Consider the following 22636-nt stretch of genomic DNA (forward strand, 5'->3'; position numbering starts at 1 on the left):
TTTTATAAGGAGAATGTATACATTCATGATAATAAAACTTGCTTCAGTGTCCATGGTTATTCTAGACAGATTTAAGCCCTCATTTCTGTCTCCTTGGCATTTTGTAACATATCCAATAAAGCATTCGACACTTTTTATTTAGTCTCTGCCTTTCTTTTTCTTTCATAAGTATCTTGAGGATGAGAGATTGTTTTTTCACCCCAATAGTTGCTACTTAATAAATTCATGTTGAATCTCTGATCACATGTCTGAATTAGGGTAATAACGCTTCATGTAGTTGCTATGTTACTCTTTCCCTCTTTTGGACATCTTTAATATTTATTTCTAGGGGCAGCAGCCCCTATTTGAGCATATTTAGATATGTAACTTTTTCTTCTTTTGAGTTATATTCTTGTAACACAGCCTCAAGATTAGAAATACCAACTCAAATATTAGGAATCTGTGTTGGTTTGTGGTATTTGTGATCTCAAATCACAGAACTATTTTGTACCGTTTGTGATCTCAGTTTAGAGTCAGACTTAAATACTAGGCCCGCAGAGGTCATCTGATCCCAGTACTTCTTATACTTTTTCAAATATCCTATATATCACACCATTTTTTTTTTAAAGAGAAAAAGTTGACCTGCTGTGTTTTAAGCAGAGATGCAGAGGGTTCAGGGCCTCTGCTTGCTCTGCCTTACCCTCAGATCCTTGCCACTGAGAGGCCTTTCATGGAATCCTATGGCTCCATTGAATAGTTTGAAAATCCAAGATCTAAGGAAACACCTGTTTACAAATGAGAATACAGACATTAGGGAAATAAACTGATTTATCAAGTCATCCAGCCAATCCATGCAGTGACAAGGCTAGGATTTAGTGTTCTTTGAGAGGTAATACATCATAGCAAGTATGAGGACATGCTTCAGGTTCAGAGAGATGGCCTAGTCGTGTGACTTGGGAAAGTTACTAAACTTTCCTGAGCCTCTGTTTTCCCTTGTATAAAATGTAAATAAAATATATCTCACAAATTATCTGAGACAATACACACATGCTACAGTTTTCTTTTGGTGCATTTGTTAATCCCGTAGCGCCTAGAACATTGTAGATATGCTTTACAAATATCTGTTAAAGAAATAAATGAAATTTTCATTTGAGGAAAGAGTTATTTAATGAACTAAATTATGCTTGATTTCTCTTATTCAAAATATACCTTTTACATGATCAAGGAGAGAGAGAGACATGAATATTTCTATACAGCTTGATTGCTTGATTTGGGATGTATAAACTCACCAAGACCCGCATATAAAAATCAGCTTCTAGCCACCAATAAATCTGAGAAATATTTCTCTTCTCACCTTGCCTTTCATGAATAGATTACCTGCTATGCTGTGGCCTGCACAGAAACTGCAAGAATTGCACAACTTGTGGCTCGTCAGAGGAGTTCTAAAAGGAAAACCGGGAGGCAAGTTAATTGTCAGATGAGAGTAAAGAAAACCATGCCATTTTTTCTAGAAGGTAAAGTCTTTTCAGTTAAGCCTTTCTGTGACTCTCTCGTCACATGGAATTATGGAAATAATACTTGCATACATGATAAGCACCTATGTTAAAATTCATCTGTCAAAAGAAAACTCCTGAAGCTGCTAGTATTTTGACTTGAAATTAAGTGCACAGGAAGACTTTAAGTGAAGTAATTACACAGTGAGAAAAAACTAAGAGTAGATTTTAATTAAACTTATGACAAAGTGTGGTTTTATTCTTTCAGGTTATTTGGAAGGCCTCATCCAAGGTGTTGGATGAACCAAGAACCTATGGTTTAATGTCTTAAAAAAAAAAGTCTTTTATTATAAATCCCCTTTTCAGAAAACATGAATTATATATTATATACAAATGAGTTATAGGCACCTCAGCCTGTGTTTAGTAAATACTTATCTCAAGGAGTATATAGTATATCATCAGTGCTAAAATTAAATTCTGAAGAAATAGTTCAATAATAATATAAAAGAGTTGGTGCCTAAATACCCCAATGGCCCTTTTAAACAAGGGTGCAGTCATTGTGAGATTGGCAAAAGAGGGCTTCATGGTGAAGAGGAGACCTGGGCCCAGGCCCCAAGTGATAGGAAGAATTCAGATTAACTGGAGAAAGGTAGGAGGGATGGCATATGGCTGCACATGCTGCATTTGTAAGAACAGGAGGGGGTTACCTTTGAAGTGTCAGTTGGTGAATAGAGGAAAGTAACTGGCTAGTCTAGCAGGTAAAGCCACATTTTGAAGAACCTCATGTGCTAAAAGTACTAATCTACTGTACTGCAACTGACCTAGCCTCCAGTGGGGCAACCTCTCTGAGTTCTTACAAATTGTCCTGAGAACAGAGACCCACAGAAAACATCTGATCAGGGCATGGCACACTGAAACTAGCATTTCAGGAAGCTAACTGATTCTATTATCTATGCCTAATTTCACAGGAAAACCAAAAGCAACCCTCAGACAACCAGGATTTTCTTCGGATTTTTCTCTCAGCAAAAAACCTAACCCAACACTGTTAAGAGATAAAGGAAACTCTCTTGGAGTTAAGTATGATGCTGAAATGCCACCATACATATTACATACAACTGTTGGGAGTGAAATATTCAAAGATGTTCCAGTGCAGAGGCATATGGCCATGCCTACCAGCAACAGGTATTTGGAATTTATTTCACTAAAAGGAGAAGTTTGGTGAACTGAGGATAATCAATATTAAAAATATATATTCAGAGTCATAAGGAAATACTTCTGGTTTTATCTAGTGTCAGTTCACATGTTGTAGAGAAATGCATCATTACTAGAAAATCTCTTTTACTGGCTATGTGAATGTCATTCTCTGAATAGCTCCATTATATATTTTCTCTTCACTGTTGATTATCTCTCCTTGTAAAATTCATTTTAGTAGCTCTTCTAAGTTCTGAAACAACTAATTCAGCTACAACTTTTCTGAAAACCCTTCTTATAATCAATTTTGTAAGTTTTTTATAAACACAATCTTTTTTTTCTTTTTTTTTTCCCCAAAGATTTATTTATTTATGCGTATGAGAGCTGGGGCACAGGCCAGAGATCCTGGGAGTGAGAGGATTCACCAGAGACAGAGTGGGGAACAGAACAGGCAAACTAACTGAAAAACATTGCTGAGGAGAGCAGCAGGCGAGACATGAGAGGTCTGCTTCGCCATGTGGGTTGCTCCCTGGCGGGCCAGGGATCAAACTCATGCTGTTGAACTTGTGCTAAAATATGTACTGTTGGCCCTTGGCAGAATATTTGCCAACTCCTGATATAGATGAATCCACATCATATTCTTCCATTCTATCTGCTGTTACAATAAAGACTCGGGAGTACATCGTGTCATCCCATAGATCAGTGTTCAAAGCTGCCATTTTGTGTGAAATACAATTTTCCTCATACTAGAATATTTAGAAAGAATTTATTTTTTAAAGTTGGGGAAAGAGTACTAATATCTTACATGTTGATATTTTTATATAACCCTAAAATATGATTATTAAAGGTATATTTTTAATGTTGTTTATGGTTAGTTATTATACATTTGATAAGATCCACAAAATGCCTAATTAAAACCTAAACTTTGGGGCCTCCCCTGGTGGCGCAGCAGTTGAGCGCTGTGCTGCGAAGCTGCCTGCAGCCTCTGCAGCACTGGTTCAATCCCCGGCCGCCGGCGAGGGCCCCACATGACACGCAGACCTCTCCTGCCGCACCCGCTGCTCCCCTCAGCAATGTATTTCATCAGTCTGCCTGTTCTGTTCCCCGCTCTGGCTCTGGTGAATTCTCTCACCCTCCCGCACTTCTGACTGTACCCAGTGCTTGTACAAATAAATAAATAAATCTTAATAAATAAACTTTGACCTGATGCACTAGTTGGGTCCAGTGTGTGACTGAAGTACCATTGTTTTCCAACTCTGGTTGTGTGCCTAAACTTTGACTTGAATCTGTGAAACAGCAAAATCAGTCAGTCTGAACTGTGGGCTCATGGGAGTATTCTGTACACCACATTCTTCTCCCACTCACCTGATGGCACCAGGTAGACCAGATAAGTGCCCTCCATCCCTGTAGACTTCACCAGCAGGACTTAAGTAGCAGCCCTGCAGAGATGGGACCTGTAATAATCAGAAGAGTTTTAAAAAGTGACCTTAAACATATTGCTAAAACTTACAGAGTAATTACTGTCAACATTGACCAGTTTGAAAAAATGGGACAAGCAAAAGGTGGTACAGGAGAGAATTTGTGATGAACTACTCTTGATGAAAAACATTGAGGCTCACACATCTGCATTATTTATCTTATGTGGGGCAAATGATTTCATGTTTGAAGAGAGGAACACTGTTTCCATGATGCTCTTTATATAGTGAAGTGTATTTTGGTTCTGAACAGGGGCAGGTGAGGGGTCTGCAGGCGCAGCCCTTTCCATGTACCTAGAAAGCCATGTGATCAGCCCAGGGTCTCAGGAACAGCATGCTATTGCAGATTTTGCACGATCTTGTCTTGTTATTCCTAATATATAGGCAATTAAGGCTGCTCAGACTCCACAGATCTGGTTGCAGAGCTGAGAGCTTTTCATAATGAGGATCAAGTTAAACCAGAACAAAAAATCTAAAATGGATTGGTCTTGATTTGGTCAGTGGTAGACTTTAAGACAATAAGCAAAGCAGGAGTATTTGAACCAACCATAGTTAAAGTTGACGGTTTGATTTTGTAATAGATGCTGCAGTTACCATTCTTCAAATTGATGATCTTATTAAATTACACCCAGAAAGAAAACTTGACAAGCATAGCAGTTACAAAAATGTTCTTCATTAAGGAGTTGTTAATGACTGATGTGATCTCTTTTTTAACTTACAACAATGTCAGGTGCAAGTGCTTGGTATCTCAAATATTACACTTTAATACACAACAAACTAGGGGGAAAGGCATTTCTCCAACGTAGGCTAGAGTAAATGAATGTAAATTTATTGTTGATTTCTGAGTCCCTAGTTAAAACATGTGGTAAATAGTTGTAAAAAACATTTTCTAAAATGTTTACTGCTTTGTTTTAATTATAGAAATATGTGTACAGTATGAGAAAGTAAAAGGAAGAAAAAATTGTCCCTAATTCATATATGATGTAAACATTTGATAATACATATTTTTTAAATACAAATTGTATTATATATTGCTATTTTATAACCTGTTTTAAAAGGAAGTATATTGTTAGTATTTTCCATATCATTAAGTATACTTCTACATTATCACTTTATTTTTTTTTTTTTTAAATGAAGAGAGAGACCTAAGTTTTATTTGTAAGTGTACATTTTTCGCTGAAAGGGTTTAAGGTCTTTTGATTGGTCCTCTTTATTACAATGACTAGCCTATATAATCAGTATTTTACAAAATACCAGGAAAAGGCAAAATAATCGAACTATCCATTTTTACTCCTGCCTCTATTTTGAATACCTTTTTTCTTTTTTTTTTTTTTAATAAATTTTATTGTTATATTCCCCATACAATTGCAGCCCCCCCATTCTGACCCCAATCCCTCCCCTCCCACCCCCGCCCCCCTAAAAGTGTCTCTGGTTCATAGTTTTTTGTTGATTTTGATTTTCACTTTCTTATAGTTATTCATTTTCCTGGTCCCTTATTTAAGTTTTCTAGATTCCTGCTATGAGTGAGACCATCCGGTATTTTTCTTTTTCTTTTTGGCTTATTTCGCTGAGCATGATCCCTTCCAGCGCCATCCATGTTGCTGCAAATTGCATGTGTTTATCTTTTTTGAATGCTGAGTAATATTCCATGGTATATATGTACCACATCTTCTTGATCCAGTCATCTATTTTTGGGCATTTGGGTTGTTTCCAAAGCTTAGCTATTGTAAACAGTGCTGCTATAAACATAGGGGTGCAGGTGTTCTTTGGGATTGATGTTTCTGTGTCCTTTGGGTAAATACCTAGGAGTGGAATTGCTGGATCATATGGAAGCTCTATGTTTAGTAGGTCCAGAAATCTCCATACAGCTTTCCACAGTGGTTGGACCAGTTTGCACTCCCACCAACAGTGCAGAAGAGTTCCTTTTTCTCCACACCCTCGCCAACATTTGTTGTTGCTAGTTTTTTTAATATGTGCCATTCTCACTGGTGTAAGATGGTATCTCATGGTAGTTTTGATTTGCATTTCCCTGATGACAAGTGATGTTGAACATTTTTTCATATGCCTGTTGGCCATTTGCATTTCCGCTTCAGAGAAGTTTCTTTTAAGCTCTTCTGCCCATTTTTTGACTGGATTATTTTCTTTGTTGTTGTTGAGTCTCATCAGCTCTTTGCAGATTTTTGTGATCAGTCCTTTATCATTAGTGTTGGGTGCAAAAATGTTCTCCCAGTTGGTGGGGTTTCTCTTTGTTTTTGTTATTGTCTCTTTTGCTGTGCAAAAGCTCTTTAATTTGATGTAGTCCCAGCTGTTTATCTTTGCCTTCACTATCACTGCTTTGGGTGATGTGTCTGTAAAGATGTCTTTGATGTGCAAATCACGTAGTGTTTCGCCTATATTTCCTTCTATATATTTTATGGTTTCAGGTCTTATGTCTAGTTCTTTAATCCATTTTGAGTTGATTTTTGTGTATGGTGTGAGGTGGTGGTCAAGCTTCATTCTTTTGCATGTAGCGACCCAGTTTTCCCAGCACCATTTATTGAACAAACTTTCTTTGCTCCAATGCATATTCTTTGCTCCTTTGTCAAAGATTAGTTGACCATAAATCTGTGGGTTTATTTCTGGATTTTCTATTCGATTCCATTGGTCTGTATGTCTGTTCTTGTTCCAATACCATGCAGTTTTGATGATTATGGCTTTGTAGTATAGTTTGAAGTCTGGGAGTCTGATGCCTCCATTCCCTTCTTTTTTTTTCAGGAGAGCTTTGGCTATTCGGGGTTTTTGGTGATTCCATATGAATTTCATCAATAATTGTTCTATTTCTTTGAAGAATGACATTGAAATTTTGATTGGAATAGCATTGAATCTGTATATTGCTTTTGGTAGGATGGCCATTTTAATAATGTTTATTCTTCCAATCCATGAGCAGGGGATGTCTCTCCATTTCTTTGTGTCTTCTTCTATTTCTTTTAACAGTGTTTTATAGTTTTCTTTGTATAGGTCCTTTACCTCTTTTGTTAGATTTATTCCCAAATATTTGATTTTTTTTGTTTCAATAACAAAAGGGATGGTCTTTTTGATTTCTTCTTCTTCAGATTTATTGTTTGTGTATAGGAAGGCTACTGACTTTTGCGTGTTGATTTTGTATCCTGCCACTTTACTGAACTGATTGATGAGTTGAATTAGCTTTTCTGTGGAGTTTTTGGGGTTCTCTATGTATAATATCATATCGTCTGCAAATAGTGATAGTTTGACTTCTTCTTTTCCTATTTGGATTCCTTGGATGTCTTTCTCTTGTCTTATTGCCCTGGCTAGGACTTCCAGTATTATATTGAAAAGCAATGGTGAGAGTGGACATCCTTGTCTTGTTCCAGATCTTAATGGAATTGCTTTCAGCTTTTCACCATTGAGAATGATACTGGCTGTTGGCTTGTCATAGATGGCCTTTATGATGTTGAGGTATGTTCCTTGTATCCCCAGAATTTCAAGGGCTTTTATCATGAATGGGTGTTGCACTTTGTCGAAAGCTTTCTCAGCATCTATTGATATTATCATATGGTTTTTATATTTCTTTTTGTTGATGTGTTGGATAACGTTGATTGATTTTCGGATGTTAAACCATCCTTGTGCCCCTGGAATGAATCCAACTTGGTCGTGGTGAATTATCTTATGGATACATTGTTGGATTCTGATAGCTAAAATTTTATTGAGGATTTTTGCATCAGTGTTCATTAGGGAGATTGGCCTGTAGTTTTCCTTTTTTGTGTTGTCCTTGTTCGGTTTTGGTATTAGTGTAATGTTGGCTTCATAGAACGTGTTTGGTATTGTCCCTTCCTTCTCAATTTTTTGGAAGAGTTTGTGAAGGATAGGCACTAATTCGTCTCTGAATGTTTGGTAGAATACATTATCACTTTAAAGTCAGGGTAATTAATATCCAATCACCTATAGTTGAATATAAATGATTTTCACTAAAGTAAACATTCTACAATGAACATATTTGTAGAACAATCCTTGCATATATTCACAACTAGTTCCTTAGAATAAATTGGTAGAAATGGAAGGTCTAAGGGTTAGAGGTTGTATGCATTAGTGCTAATTACTAATTTGTAATCTAAACAGATTATATCAGTTTATATTCGTCCAGAATATAAATAGGAAGTGATCATTTATATGTGTCCCTGCAAAATGGAGTCATTGAATCATTCAATCCTCCTATTCATTCTTACCACACTCATTCTCATTCACATGTATCAATCACTGACACAGGCACTGGCACACAGGTAATTAAGACACTTGGAGTCTAGTAAAGGAAACTCTGTGTGTTTTATTTCTTAGTCCACACATTTGGAAAAATCTTCCAACATAGATCTGATATAATTCATATAAAAATTAGGTTGTTGAAACTAAAGACATTCTTATCACACAGGAGAATTTCGAGGGTTTTAGGAACTTTGTGCCAGTAACCAAGGATAACGAGTAATTTTTTTCATTATACCACATTCTCCTAGAACCTCCAAAAAAGAACACAACCCCACCAACACACCTTGAGGTTAATCCAATGAGACCCATCTTGAACTTCTGATATACAGACCAATTTGTGTGATTTTAAGCCACTGAATTTGTGGTAACTTGTTAGAGCAGCTATGGAAGACTGAGATGCTATTTTATAAATATTTGCAACGTGATCATGCTCATTTAGTGAGGCAGAATTTTAGATGTTAAAAATATGGAAACAGCAAAAAAAAAAAAAAAATTAGGTTGTTGAGGGCCTGAGGTAGAGAATCTATGTTTCTTCTTTTCTAAGTAGTTATTGAGCAATCCCTCTCTGGTATGAAATGCCCATAATATACCAAGATATGATTTAAATTGAATGTGTCTAAATTCTTCTTACATGTCCAACTATTTTAAATGTTGTGACTTTATGACACATTTCAATATCTGGTGATACAAGGCCTTCATTTTTATTTTCCCAAATATTCTTTATTTTCAGCAGTTGATTCTTTATTCTGTATTGTCCCTTAAAGCTAATTAACTGGGGCCTCCCTGGTGGCACAGCCGTTGAGCGCTGGGTTGCGAACCTGCCCGCAGCCTCTGCGGCTCCGGCTCGATCCCCGGCTGCTCCCCAGCCACTGGAGGAGGGTCCCACATGGCGCGCAGACCTCTCCTGCCGCCCGCTGCTCCCCTCGGCAGTGTACTTCGGTTCTTCTGCCTGCTCTGCTCCCTGCTCTGGCTCTGGTGAATTCTCTCACCCTCCCGCGCTTCTGACTGTACCCAGTGCATGTATAAACAAAACAAACAAACAATTAAATAAATAAATAAATATGCCTCTATTAAATAAATAAATAAATAAATAAATAAATAAAGCTAATTAACTGGAAATCTGATTTCCAAGTTCTTTTAAAATTCTAATGGAAATTTAGCTATTTTTTTTCTGGGCAAATATGAAATATGAAAGCTAATGCAAGGTGTCCTTTCATTTTTTGCTCATTTTGAAGTATTTTAATGATTTGTTTTGCAGTTCAGTCCCATAGAGACTTTAAGCATACAGTGTTTAAAACTTGGAATAGACTTTACTATCTGAATTTTTATTTACTTTTTTTTATACCTTAGGTTTAGTCCGAAGGCATCTCTTCCACCATCCTTTCAGATGCATCCTTCAAGAACCTGTGCTAAGGAAATGAGTGGTATGTTTTCTAAACATTACCTTCATCATGCATTTTGACTTCTGTAGCCATAGATTCCCCCAAGAAGAGTATCTGGTATTGGCTTTTGACATTTGCACTCACCTCCTAACAGAATAAATCTCTCCTCCCCTCTTTCCTAATTCATTTATTATGAACTGATATTGAGAGAAAATAGGATATCATTATTCCTCATATCTGACCTACCCTGTTTTATTTCCATGTGTCATCTACAGGGAAACTTTCTGTCCCATGTCACCCACTGTCTCACTCAGATGATAAGATAAATTATATAAATATGGGACTTGAACTCATATGAAAGTTTCAAATACGCCACCATTTTAAAGCAGGAACCCTGAAATGTGTGCTGTGAGCACTAAGTCTAAATATGAATATAATTGATTCCTCAGGTTAAAAAGCCCAAAGGACTGGTAAGAAAAAAGTAGGAAACATAATAAAATAAAAAAATCTGAGTACTAGAAATGTACTCACTTGCTGTTTTGTTTCCTCCAACCCATATGTAAATCTTCTTCTAGACCCATCCGAGGGACAGAGTGTTTTCAGAATTATTGCTTATGTTACATGAAATTTAAATGTGTTTTTAAATGATTTGTTGCTTTAAGTGTGATTCTTACTAAGTTAAGATCTTTTTTTTACCCAAAGCACATCTCCAGTGTTTTTTATGGAAATTAATTTAACAATATGATCTTTGGTTGTATTAATTACTTTTAGATGTGCTTTTTCTGAAATATAAATAGTAAAGTTGTATACCCTTGCAGAGGTAAACACTTTTAAATTAGAATAAGCTTTTTTCTGCATAACCAAGAAGATTGTTTCAGGAGGATTATGATTCACTTGGCAGAGCTGATAGTCACACATGTATGCGCAGTCTCTCCTGCCTGCCCGGCAGCCTAACTTCCTTGACTTGTTTAACAAAAGTTACGGAAGCTTAGGTGACTCCAGTCTCCTCACAGAGCAGGTGCATTTATTTTGAAAGACTAGAACTTTTGTCAGCTGCTGACACCTTCTCTTTAAGGGAGGGTCTAGCTAGTTTTGAGAAAGGACCATGGCAAGGATCCTTTTAGAAGAACTTAAATAAATTAGCTATGCCTTTCTTGAGGAATACATATGGACATTTCTGTGATTTTCTGTTTGCTGAGCCAGACTAAGTCTCAACAAGGCCAGGTTTCATGCCCTGTGGTGGGTAAAGCAGAATCGGTATTCACCTCTCCCAAAGAGAAAGCTCCCACTTTGGCTTCCTGGCATCCTTCTAGCCAGCTTCTCCACACCAGCCTGGGTATCTCTACCAACCAACTCAAAAAATAAAAAATAAAAAAATAAAAATGGTTGTATCCCAGGAGAAATACTGTGTGATTAAAATATGAACATATTCTGCTTATAGATGGTAATTTTTAATATGTCCTGATCTGTATTTCAGTGACTTTTAAAAGAGGTTTGGAATGAATTTCATAATTCTTAATATACCAGAACTGCCAGCTATAGTGGACACATCAAATTTCTTTATTGCCTTAAGATGTTAACTTGGGCATTTCAAGCTTTAAATAAAAAAAAATAAATGAAGAGAGCTACCCGGAGTATTCACTTACGAAAGACACATGATTTATATTAGGAAAATAAAAACAAAATATTACTAGTTATCTTCGGGTACCAAACTTTTTATTTATGGTGATAAATTGAGGCTAGGATGATTTTTGCAGGTGGATCATTTTTTTTTTATTTCAGTGTATTGCTGTATTACTGGTTCTCATTAATAAAGGAGAATACTTATCATATCTTTGAAACCTGGATGATTTTTTTATTGTCTATAAAATGTTCTTCAATCTTTCTATTAATTGTTATCCTAAGCTTTGTGAAGTATAACTTTAAATTCAGAATTGCATAAATGCCATTATTGTTTAAAATTTAAACTTTATTAGTTGCTGTTAGACAATGGTTGGTTAAATAATAAATTTCGTTCTTTGCAAATCAAGACCATCCTGATGTTTAAATTAAAGTATGAAGTACGCTTGCAAAACAAAGGAGGCAGGTTATCTCTGTAGGTGACTGTTGACCCTGTTTATTATTTCAAGTGAAACTTAAAATACAGTTGAAATACTGCATTTTGCCAAACCCAGCTCCCTGGAAGTCCCTTCACCCCACAAACCAGAAGTATAGCAAAGCCTAAAGTCACAATTATGTTGACAGTATTGCTTCCCTTTGTTCAAATATGGTATTTTTTTTTTTTTTTGGTGTATAGAAACTTTAAATTCCTTAAATTACCCTAAAATTAGGTAATGAGGATAATCTAAAATGTTCAGCATTTTGGTTAATTCTACTATTTTTTTAATTTAAAGACAATTTAAATCAGTCTGTTGAAAAACTGAATGCCACGCCTCCTGCCTCTTATGCTTACAAAATGGATGAGGTTCAAAACCGCATAAAGGAAATACTACAGAAGCATAACAATGGCATTTGGATATCTAAGCTTCCACATTTTTACAAAGATTTATATAAAGAAGAACTTAATCAAGGAATTTTACAGCAATTTGAGCATTGGCCTCATATTTGCACGGTACGTCTCTCTTATTCTTCCCTCCTGATGTTTCCTTCTTGCATGACTCTCGGATTTTGAGTTCTTAGTCATGTCACCTTTTATCAAGGGAGCAGGAAGCACTTTACATATTGCCGCCTTGGTCTTTACCTTGAAGATGAACACAAATCAGTTATAGGTGAAGCACATCAATGTTGAGGATAGTGTATGTGTGTTGTATTTGCTGTTCTTGCTTCAAATTATTTTTTTTAAGATTTATTTATTTTTATACAAGAGCTGGGGTACAGGCCAGAGGCATAGGAGGGTGAGAGGATTCACCAAAGACAAAGCAGGGAGCAGAACAGACAGATTGACTGAAATACACTGCTGAGGGGAGCAGTGGGTGCGACGGGAGAGGTCTGCATGCCATGGGGGATTCTCGCCGCTAGCCGGGATCTAACTGGCACTGCAGCGGCTCCAGACAGCCTCACAGTGCTGTGCTCAACCTGCTGCACCACCGGGGAGGCCCCAAATTATTTTTAAGAAGCATATAATATATGATAACCTGTATGCCATTTTGTACTGAACTGCTGCCATTAGATCATATAGCTTTCAGCTTACTGGTAGTAAAATTTTTTTATTAGCCTCAAATTTTACATACTTATACAAAAATGAAAAATGATATAAAAATATATAAAATAAAAATTAATTAATTTTAAAAATTTGCTTGGTTAAACTATACCTACCACTCCTTGGTAAATTCTCACTTTGTGTGAGAACCCATGGAAAGGAGTTGCTGGAACCCATTCCCTATGGATTCCATGGCATGATAGGTATGGAACGAAATACCTCTGGACTATAAAGAAAAATCTCTGGAATATGCCCCACATACTTGCACTTTCTTAACTGAAGCACCTAAAAATTGATAACCATTTCTGAATGTCTTGGGCATACATAGCATCACGAACTTCAGTACACTGTCACAGAGAACATGGCCCCATAAGTGGCAGGGAACATTGGTTTGGATGAGTTTTGCTGGTCCCAATGTATCAATAGCATACATATGCCATACCCTGTACAGGCTTCAGATTCAAAATTATCAGTTTGTTTTCATTGTGGCACAATGGTAACATCAAGGACCATTTCTTCCTCTCTTTCTCCATTGTCTAACTTTTCCTGCACTTCTTAGATCTAGCCCAAAAGGACACAGCTCTTAAGACTACAAAACTGATCTCTGAAGGAGGTAGACAACCAGTGTTTCTGTGAGCTGGCTAACCATAATAAGTAAATTAAGGTTGTTTCCTTTGTCATTGAGTACTTGGGGTCTTTATTGACCTGTGAAGTTTAGTTTTTAATTGGTTTGTTTTTGAGTTCAAAGCCATTGCTAAAGTTTGGAATGCTGGAAAGCAGGTCCTCCAGGTACATGGATTTTACTATATGAGGTTTCTATTGGGTGTTGACCATTTAAAATGAAATTTTGAACTTAAAGCTTCAACACAAAGAACCAGTGTAAACAAAACTGTGGCTGGATGAGATCCATACAACTGCTTTGGAAGGCTTTTTGAATTAATTTGACAATACCAATTCTGTTATAGAATCTCAAAGAAAATTCTAATTCCATAAGAAACAATAAGTTTCTCTTAGCAGCCCTTGCTGCAGATTTAGAAGGTAAGCCTTCATATTCTCAAAGAAGTTTGGCTTCAAGAATTTTAAGTTTACAGCACAGGTAAAATTAGAAAGGAAGAGATAACGACCTCTCAGAATTAAGAAGAAGAAAGTTTCTAGGCAAGTAAGATCAATACTTTTACTTGTATAACCAAACAGGGTTTCTGAAGAAACTCTTGATTTAAATCCTTGGGTTGATCATCTACTAAACCTATTCTACCTCCTGCAAACTTATAGAAACTCAGAGGGGTGTCAGCAGGAGCTTATTCAAGTTGTGACTCCAAATGTGTCTTTTTCTAAGTAATGATAAGCTGAAGGATATTGCAGGAAGAAGAGAGGTCTTCCGTTTTGATTAAATATTCCCTGTTTAAACTGGCTTTCTTCCCAGTGGTTTATTTCACAGCTTGATTCTGCCTTGTATTCAGTCAGTTATGAATTTGACAATGAGTTAAGTAGTTTGCAGAACAAAACCATTCACGATTTCCTGGGGTTGTTGGAGGCCAGATAGCTCACAAAGAAAATTAATACTATTTTATTTTCCTCTTTATTTCTGAAATGTGGCTTATGATTTTATTTGCAGGTGGAGGTATTTTAAGTCTTCGTAATTGAGGAAAGCACCACACTCATATTTAGAATGCATTCATGTCTTTTCAGGGTGTTTATAGCCATGGAAATATCTATCATGTACTTTATTTAAAAATTTCAGGTAGAAAAACCTTGTGCTGGTGGTCAAGATTTACTTCTTTATCCAGCTAAGAGAAAGCAGCCTTTGAGAAGTGAACAGGACGCTGGAAAAGTGCCTCCATCCCAACTACCTCCTCCAAAACAAACACCACCATTGAAAGGGTGCCCAGCAACTATGCCAGCAGACTTCAAAGAGAAAGTTGCGGATCTGCTGGTGAAGTACTCAAGTGGTCTTTGGGCCAGTGCCCTCCCCAAAGCATTTGAGGACACATACAAAGTGAAAATTCCCGAGAATGCCTTAAAAAATCTTGCCTTCCTTTCTGATGTATGCACCATAGACTACATTTCTGGAAATCCCCAGAAGGCCATTCTCTATGCTAAACTTCCATTGCCCGCTGACAAAATCCTGAAGGATGCAGGGCATGCACATGGTGATTATGATATCAAGACTATGATTGAACAAGAATATCTTCAAATAGAGGAAAACATGGCCAAAAATGATAATGCCCCTTTGGAGAATGTAACAGTCCCTCCGTTAGTCATTCCAACTGAGGCATCCCCATCTGTGTTGGTGGTTGAACTGAGCAACACAAATGAAGTGGTTGTCAGGTAAGTTTTAATTTCTAATTCTTTAAGAGGCCAGGGTACTGCTGTTAACTTGGTTATTCTTCACATGATGCTGGGGGTTGAGAAAGAATAAAATATTCTTAGCTCTGTAGAACTATAATGAAGTATAATATGTTCATAATATTTAGATATTCAAAATATACAACTATTTCTGTGAGATAAGATTACTAGCAGTTTTAAAAACTGATGATGTATGGTCTGAATGTGGAAAAAAAAGTAAAAAACAAATAGTAACTATGTCTGTCAAAAGTAATACCTCGTCAATAGAAAAGGCAAATCAGCCCATGCAGCAGGGAAGACTACCTAATCAGGGGCAAAGTAGTATCATTGCCTAGGAGGAAGAGTTGTTGACTAAAATGGCTAATAATGGCTGGAAATACAAAAGCCGTTCCAGCTCTAGAGACTTAAGATGGGCTTTTGGAGAAAATATAGAATACACTGACAATATTGAAAGACTGTAATTTGTAATTTCTGACAGGATAAAAAGAATGGGAATTGATATACCTGGATCTTTGGAGGCCACAGCCCAGGATATGGCTGTGACTGGGTAGAACAGAAAATGACGGACACAGAATAGAATCCAGGCTTCTTCAACCAAAATGTCCCTATGGTTTGGGCCAAGTTGACCTTCAATTAAAAAAAAAAAAAAAAAAACCCTTCAATGAGGAACTAGGTCCAAACTGTAGTAGTAACTATAAAACTGTAGCAACTGTATAAAGTAAGATGTGGTATGGCCTGATAATATAAATAGGTTGCTGAGGGTCAGGGCTCCCACTATCATACCAACTATAACATCATCCTCGAGCCTCACCCAAGCCATGTAGCTGTTGTTCTATGCTGGTTGCTGCAGAGCAGAAGCTGCATGAAGACCACATGCTGCATCTCATCACATTCCTCCTCCTGGGTAGGATCCTGTGCTGGGCAGACTGCCAGATTATGGGCTACAGCCCAGACATCTGCCAATTAAGTGCTAGGCTATAGCAGCACTTCAGGAAGGTCCCCTGAGAATCTAGATCCCAGGAAGTGGGCACCTGGACAGAGCTGGGGGGCTTCATAGCTAAGAGTATAGCTGCATCCCAAGCACAGTACCTTACCATTTGTAAAGCTCATTACATGATAGAGTATGACAGAGCTTTTGCAGTTGTTCCTGGAATAAATAATATGCACGTAATACTTGGCTTAAAGTAGCTGTTGCCCCAAAAGAGATGTTCTTTGTATTTTGCATAGGACTTTTAAAAGCTTTTTTCCTCCAATAAGAAATTGGTTGCTTAGGTGTCTTCTGCTCTGTTGTTAGTTACCAAGAATAGATGAAAACACTCCATAATTAAGGTAAAGGAAGGATATCGAAGAGCACGTCACTAACTTCTACCATTTAGTATTATAAATCTATGCCTCCTTTTCAGGTTCTTTTACCAATAGTTATTGGTGCCATTGTTACAGACTAAATCTCCAGCACTGGATTGGAACATCCATAATTTCTGATGTTCTTACCAAAGGCTAGCATAAATCTGGATCAGTCCCAGAACTTTGGTAAGGATTATTAGCTCCTGAAAGCTTTATAGGACCACTTGGACTATGGATAAAAGCTTGACTACAAAGAACAATGTTTTGGTCATCAGTTCCCCCTTTCCCTGGTGAGGTGCTTCTGGTGTTGGTAAAGCATAGCCCTCAAGCTAGATTATTTCCTTCTAATGTTAAGACAGTTCCTCTTACAGGAGCTAAACTTGATTTGCCAGATTTATATCCTAGAAGGAGGCCTTTGATGGAATTATCTTTGAGGACTACAGGCAAGAAAATAATAGCCTAGGGCCTCCCAGGTGGCGCAGCGGTTGAGCGCTGGGTTGCGAAGCTGCCCGCGGCCTCTGCGGCGCAGGTTCGATCCCCGGCTGCTCCCCGGCCACCGGAGGAGGGCCCCACATGGCGTGCAGACCTCTCCTGCCGCCCGCTGCTCCCCTCAGCAGTGTACTTCGGTCCTTCTGCCTGCTCTGCTCCCCGCTCTGGCTCTGGTGAATTCTCTCACCCTCCCGGCTTCTGACTGTACCCAGTGCATGTATAAACCAAACAAACAAACAAACAAATAGATAAATAAATAAGACATGCCTCTAGAAAATTAAAAAAAAAAAATTAAAAAAAAAAGAAAATAATAGCCTACTTGTGGCAGAAAATAGTATATTTTGATAACATGACCTGGGAAGATGTGATTGCAGTTATCAATAGCAGGAAGTTACAAAAAAAAGAATAGGAATAAATCCTGAATAAAATACTTCTCAGAAGCATATAGTTTAAGACGTATTTAGCTAGAATGTGTCATCTCTTATAAGAATACCAGAACTCAACATTTTGTGGTAGTTTGTTCAGCTGTGTTCCATAATTTGGGGGAGATGTGTTGTCACATGCTTGTATTTAGTGTGTTTAAGCGTATTTGCTTTCCTCTGGTAAAATTTTATTGGTTTTCAGAGCATGGACCTTGTTTCGACACATCTTAGGCCAAAACTAGCATCTAGATTCTCTTCTAAGTAATACTGAAAGACCTCCAGCAGCCTTAGTTAAGATTTTAAGTCAGCCCTTGCTTATCTGGTCTTCACTGATGTCTCCATTCTCCGCCACATCTTACTATTGCTCTCCTTAGAGACCTTTCTCAGCCTCATCTTCCTTCAAAGACTTCCTGACCACTAGTTGTTACATCCTAGTTCTCTGGATTGTTATTGAGCATTTCCTCTGGTATGTGGCATGTTGTACCTGAGTCTGGTTTTACGCAAGGACTGCCATATTACATTTTCCTTTATTAAGATGAAAATGGTTAATAAATACATGTCCTCCTCCCTGCTGAGGTAAGCAAACTCTGAGTATTGAACTGAAAATGGCCGTAGAAGAAAACAGAGTATCATTACTGAATTCCTATGGTTCTCCTGGGTTGCTTCATTTTTGTTCTTTTCCTTTAAGGTATGTGGGCAAAGACTATTCTGCCGCTCAGGAATTAATGGAAGATGAGATGAAGGAGTATTACAGTAAGAACCCTAAAGTCATGCCCATCCAAACTGTGCACATTGGGCAGTTGCTGGCCGTAAATGCTGAGGAGGATGCTTGGCTTCGGGCACAGATTATCTCAACAGAGGAGAACAAAATAAAGGCAAGCACTGTTTGTTTATGATAATGTTGTAAAGACATATTATTTTTCAAACGTGAATGTTGCTTCTAATATTGTAGCCTTTCCAACTGTATATAGTTTTATCCAAACATTGAAAAGATAGTATCTTAAAAGATTATCCCTGTTAGCTTTCTAGTCAGTGATGTATTATCTCAGAGTTTTAGTAAAAAACAACAAAAACCCACATTTCCATAGTATCTATAACCTGTAATATAATCAGGAAAAGCTCTTTATACCCATTCCTGGAGATTATATAGTAAATGCTGATCAGAGCTCTATGAGCTTCTTATCAAATCAGTGCTTTGGAGTAAAGGAAGCAATCAAATCAGAGAAGATAACATTCTTCCTCTTGCCTCTTGTGCAGCAAGCTGAGTAGAACCCTCGGTAGGACTTCGGCCCTGCTCCAACAGCTGTCCTAGTGTGTCCTCTTGGTCTTCTTGGGAAGGTCAGAGGGCTCTTTCACCAGTGTCTTCCATCAGCAGTCTCTAAGACTTCCACACTTGGCCATATTCCTCTATGACTTTTTATTTCCCTCTATCCAGGGACCAAGACTAGAACTTTCTCACCTTCAAAGGCAGAGTTTTCTCTAAATTTTGCAAGCAGGGAAATGCACTTCTATTTCTGAAGCCTTTTTTCCATAATATAAAACCTATTCCTTGTGCCATGGTCAGCCCCTGTCCATAATCCCTTTTGTGTCACTGAATGCAAATAACCAGCCCCTGAACCCTGAAACCTCTGACCCCACGCAGAAGTTCAGAAGGTGTCAGCAGAAGTGCAGAAAGGTATGCTAGCTGTTTCTTACCCAGGTTGTTCAATAGAAGAAGCCTTGGCCCTCTCCAGATATAAGTTCACTCCAAACACCCTGCCAACCTTTGCCATTCACAGAAACTTGGGGAATTCCTTAACCAAATCTACAGAGATGTAACTTTTAAGCAATGTGACTGGACTTGAAAAACTTGAAAATTGGGAAACAGTTTGGCAGTTTCTTTTAAAGTTGAACACTTACTGTCAGACCTCTAATGTGTGTGTATATGTGTGTGTATGTAAAAATGAAAACATAAGTCTGCAAAAAGACTTGCACACACATTTTAGCAGGTTTATTATGAATAGTCCCAAACTGGAAACAACCCAAATGTTCACTAACAGGTGAATGTGTAAATTATAGTTTATCCAGATAGTGGAATACTAGTCAACAATAAAAGGAACACACTACTAAAAATAGTCACATGGATAAAACTCTCTGGCTCTGCAATTGAAAAAGACCAAAAACAAAAGAATTACACTATAAGATTTCATATGAATGCTGTATAAAATTCATCTGTGGGAATAGAACTCAGACAGGAGATGGAGGGGGCTTAATTGCAGAACAGTAGGTTCCAGAACTTTTTAGAACAATGGACTTCGTCTATAGCTTGACTGGGGTGGTGATTATATGGATATGTACATTTATTAAAACCCATCAAGCTATACTTTAAATAGGCAACTTTATTCCCAGTAAGTAATACTTGGATAAGTGTGGAAAAAGCTAAGGAGCAGGTTTACAAGTGGACCAGTGAAGCACAGTATGATCAGCAGCCTGGGCACAAATCCCAACTTTGCCTGTCAGTGGTTTGGTGCCCTTGGCCACATTGCTGGGCATACAGAGGGAAGGCATGGATTCAGTGATTTGGAGTCTCAGATCTTGGTGCCTTTGGTGCCTAAGGTTTCTCCTTAGCTGTTATTTATCTGTTCTGGGGACATCACATGTGTGAACATACTCTTGTCTTCACTAGACCCTCCAGAAAGAAAACCACAAGACATCAGCATTTAACATAGCTTGGGAATGGCCAATTAAGTAAAACCAGGAGAGTGAGGTCCTGGAAGCTGGAACAAGAAAGTGTACCATAAAGGAGGAGGCAAGAAGTAGTGCCATTGCTGCTGAGAGCTGTGGGCTGGTTTTAGGGATAAAAATGTAGCTCAGTATATGGCACAGTAATAAGGTCTTAAGACAGTTGTAGTAGTTCTGGCCTAATCTTGTTCCCCACAATCCCAATGAAACAGATACAGATTTTTATTTTTTTTTAAATCCCAGTTATTTAGAAAATCTCCTCTTGAACTGTACTATGCCTGACAGCAAATACCAGTTCCCCCCTTTCTTTCTTCTTGTCATACTCCTTGGTGAGAATGAGAAACAGTAGCACTCAGTCACCTTCAGAGGCTGGTGTGTTTGGCTAGACCCAGACCAGCATCCTGATTATTACTCATGTGGTGCTGTGAGGTGCCTTTCCACTTGATGGCACCAGAGTGCCAGGAATGGACTGTAACTCTGGGCCAGGACTGTGAGCCTGCTTGTGCTGGTCACAGCACAGCACACAAGGCAGTAGGGGAGAAACTATTTGGCCCTCCCAAATCTAAGAGCACAGGGCAAGGGTGCATTTAGACACAAACTAGGCAATACATGGGCAGGTGTTTTATAAACAACATCTGCCAAATAAATATACAGTCTTGTGATTCTAAAAAGGAAAGAAGATCCACACATCACGGAAACACTTTGAAGATTTTGGAGCAGTTATTCTTCAGTCTGTTGATGTAAGAAAGACTGAGTTTCTCAGGACTTATGATTTCACGTATCTTCCTGTCGAATTCAAGTTGTAGGTGGAGATAGCTATTAAAAGAACAAAAGTTGCCTGAATCCTGAGGCCTAAAAGAAAGAACAGGTGTTAATCTGGGGTAGGAGAGATGCACCTGCACACTCACTGGGCTGGCTGCCTTGCCTGCCTGATGTGGGGTCTTGCAAGAGATTTAGGCCTAAGGGAGCCCTGAGTGAAGAGACAGACTCTGGGAGGCAATCATTCCAGTGTGGGATTGGAAAGGCCCCACACACTCAACAGCAACAAACTCGGGGTCAGGGAAAGGGTTAGTGGTTTTTCAGTTTCCTTGTCTTTCCTCTTCTTTTCTGGGGAGAATTTTTGTTTTGTGTGTTTAGTACCATAATGTAGGTAGTAAAAAGCTAGCCTGTGGACTTTATTTTCTTGTAGAAAGTAAAAGACCTGCCGTTGTGTTGCTGCATATCCCTTAGCCTTGCCTTTGCTTATGTTTATGTTGTTTTAATTTTTTTTGTAATAACCATCACCTGCTTTAATTACAGAAGGTTTTCAGCACTTTCCCTCAGATTCTTAGTTACTATTCTAAAGTATAGCTTAGTCTTTTAAGATTTTTCTGAAAAAAAAAAAAGGATTTATTTATACAGTCCTTTTCAAGTAGAGGTTTTGTTAATACTCAAAAATAATAATATCAGTAATATACTTACTGATCTGTGCTAATGGTGAGGAAGATTTATGCAGCTTTCTGCAAACAGAACTCCAGCAGATTTGGTGACTTTTGCTGAGCTGGATGCATGCCTAACCTGGCTTTTTATTCCTGGGGTGAAAAACAACAGAAGTATTTATTTTTGCAGTGTAGAATTCTGTATTAGCGTGCTGTAATATCATTGATGTCATCACCGAAAGCAGCTCGGTGCCTAGAAGCCCAGTAGCTGAAAGCAGGCCTCACAGATGCCACTCTGGGGATTTAGAACCTAATAAATAACTCCAAAGTGATGCCCACTCTAAAAACAAATAATGCTGCCTCTGGATGCAAATCCTTAGTGGAAGTGTGTGACTCAAGCAAGATTCGGGTGATGCAGGCACTCTGGTATTAATGAAAGGGCAGGGACAGTCAGGGCTGACAGACCAGACAGGTGTGCTGCTGAGATGCTGGCAACAAAGCACCAGAGTGTAGCTGTCTTACCTGGTTCTTCCCATGGCAGAAGGGTACAGTAGAGGAGTGGGGCCTGCAAATCAGGGGCGCTGCTTTTCCTGGTCCCGGTGCCAGCCTTTCTTCTGTGGGCTAAGTCAGAGGCACTCCCCTGGCACTTTCCAGCAATGTGGTGCCACTTAACATGCTGACTATGGAATAAAATAGAGCCAGTTAAATGCATCAAGCCATTTTTTTTTAAGAAGTGGATGATAACGAGTTTTATTTGAACCTAAACATTGTTTTTGTTATCATTAGGTATGCTACGTTGACTATGGTTTTAGTGAAAATGTTGAAAAGAGCAAAGCATACAAATTGAACCCAAAGTTCTGTTCACTCTCATTCCAAGCTACAAAGTGTAAGCTAGCAGGTAAGAGGAACTTTTAAAAATA

General features: G+C 38.1%; 1 protein-coding gene across 1 annotated transcript in view; it reads left to right on the forward strand.

Annotated features, from left to right (window-relative positions):
- TDRD7 (tudor domain containing 7) overlaps nucleotides 1–22636 on the forward strand; it is a gene marked incomplete at both ends in the record, with an annotated part of 43070 nt that overhangs the window by 1153 nt on the left and 19281 nt on the right. The window contains 7 exons of the mRNA XM_084238154.1: nucleotides 1352–1493; nucleotides 2441–2654; nucleotides 9746–9819; nucleotides 12171–12388; nucleotides 14718–15304; nucleotides 18266–18452; nucleotides 22503–22614. Coding sequence (XP_084094280.1) covers nucleotides 1352–1493; nucleotides 2441–2654; nucleotides 9746–9819; nucleotides 12171–12388; nucleotides 14718–15304; nucleotides 18266–18452; nucleotides 22503–22614 — 1534 coding nt within the window. The remainder of the gene's footprint in view (nucleotides 1–1351; nucleotides 1494–2440; nucleotides 2655–9745; nucleotides 9820–12170; nucleotides 12389–14717; nucleotides 15305–18265; nucleotides 18453–22502; nucleotides 22615–22636) is intronic.

Source organism: Talpa europaea (genome assembly GCF_964194135.1).
Source record: "Talpa europaea genome assembly, chromosome: 7".
Lineage (NCBI taxonomy): Eukaryota > Metazoa > Chordata > Mammalia > Eulipotyphla > Talpidae > Talpa > Talpa europaea.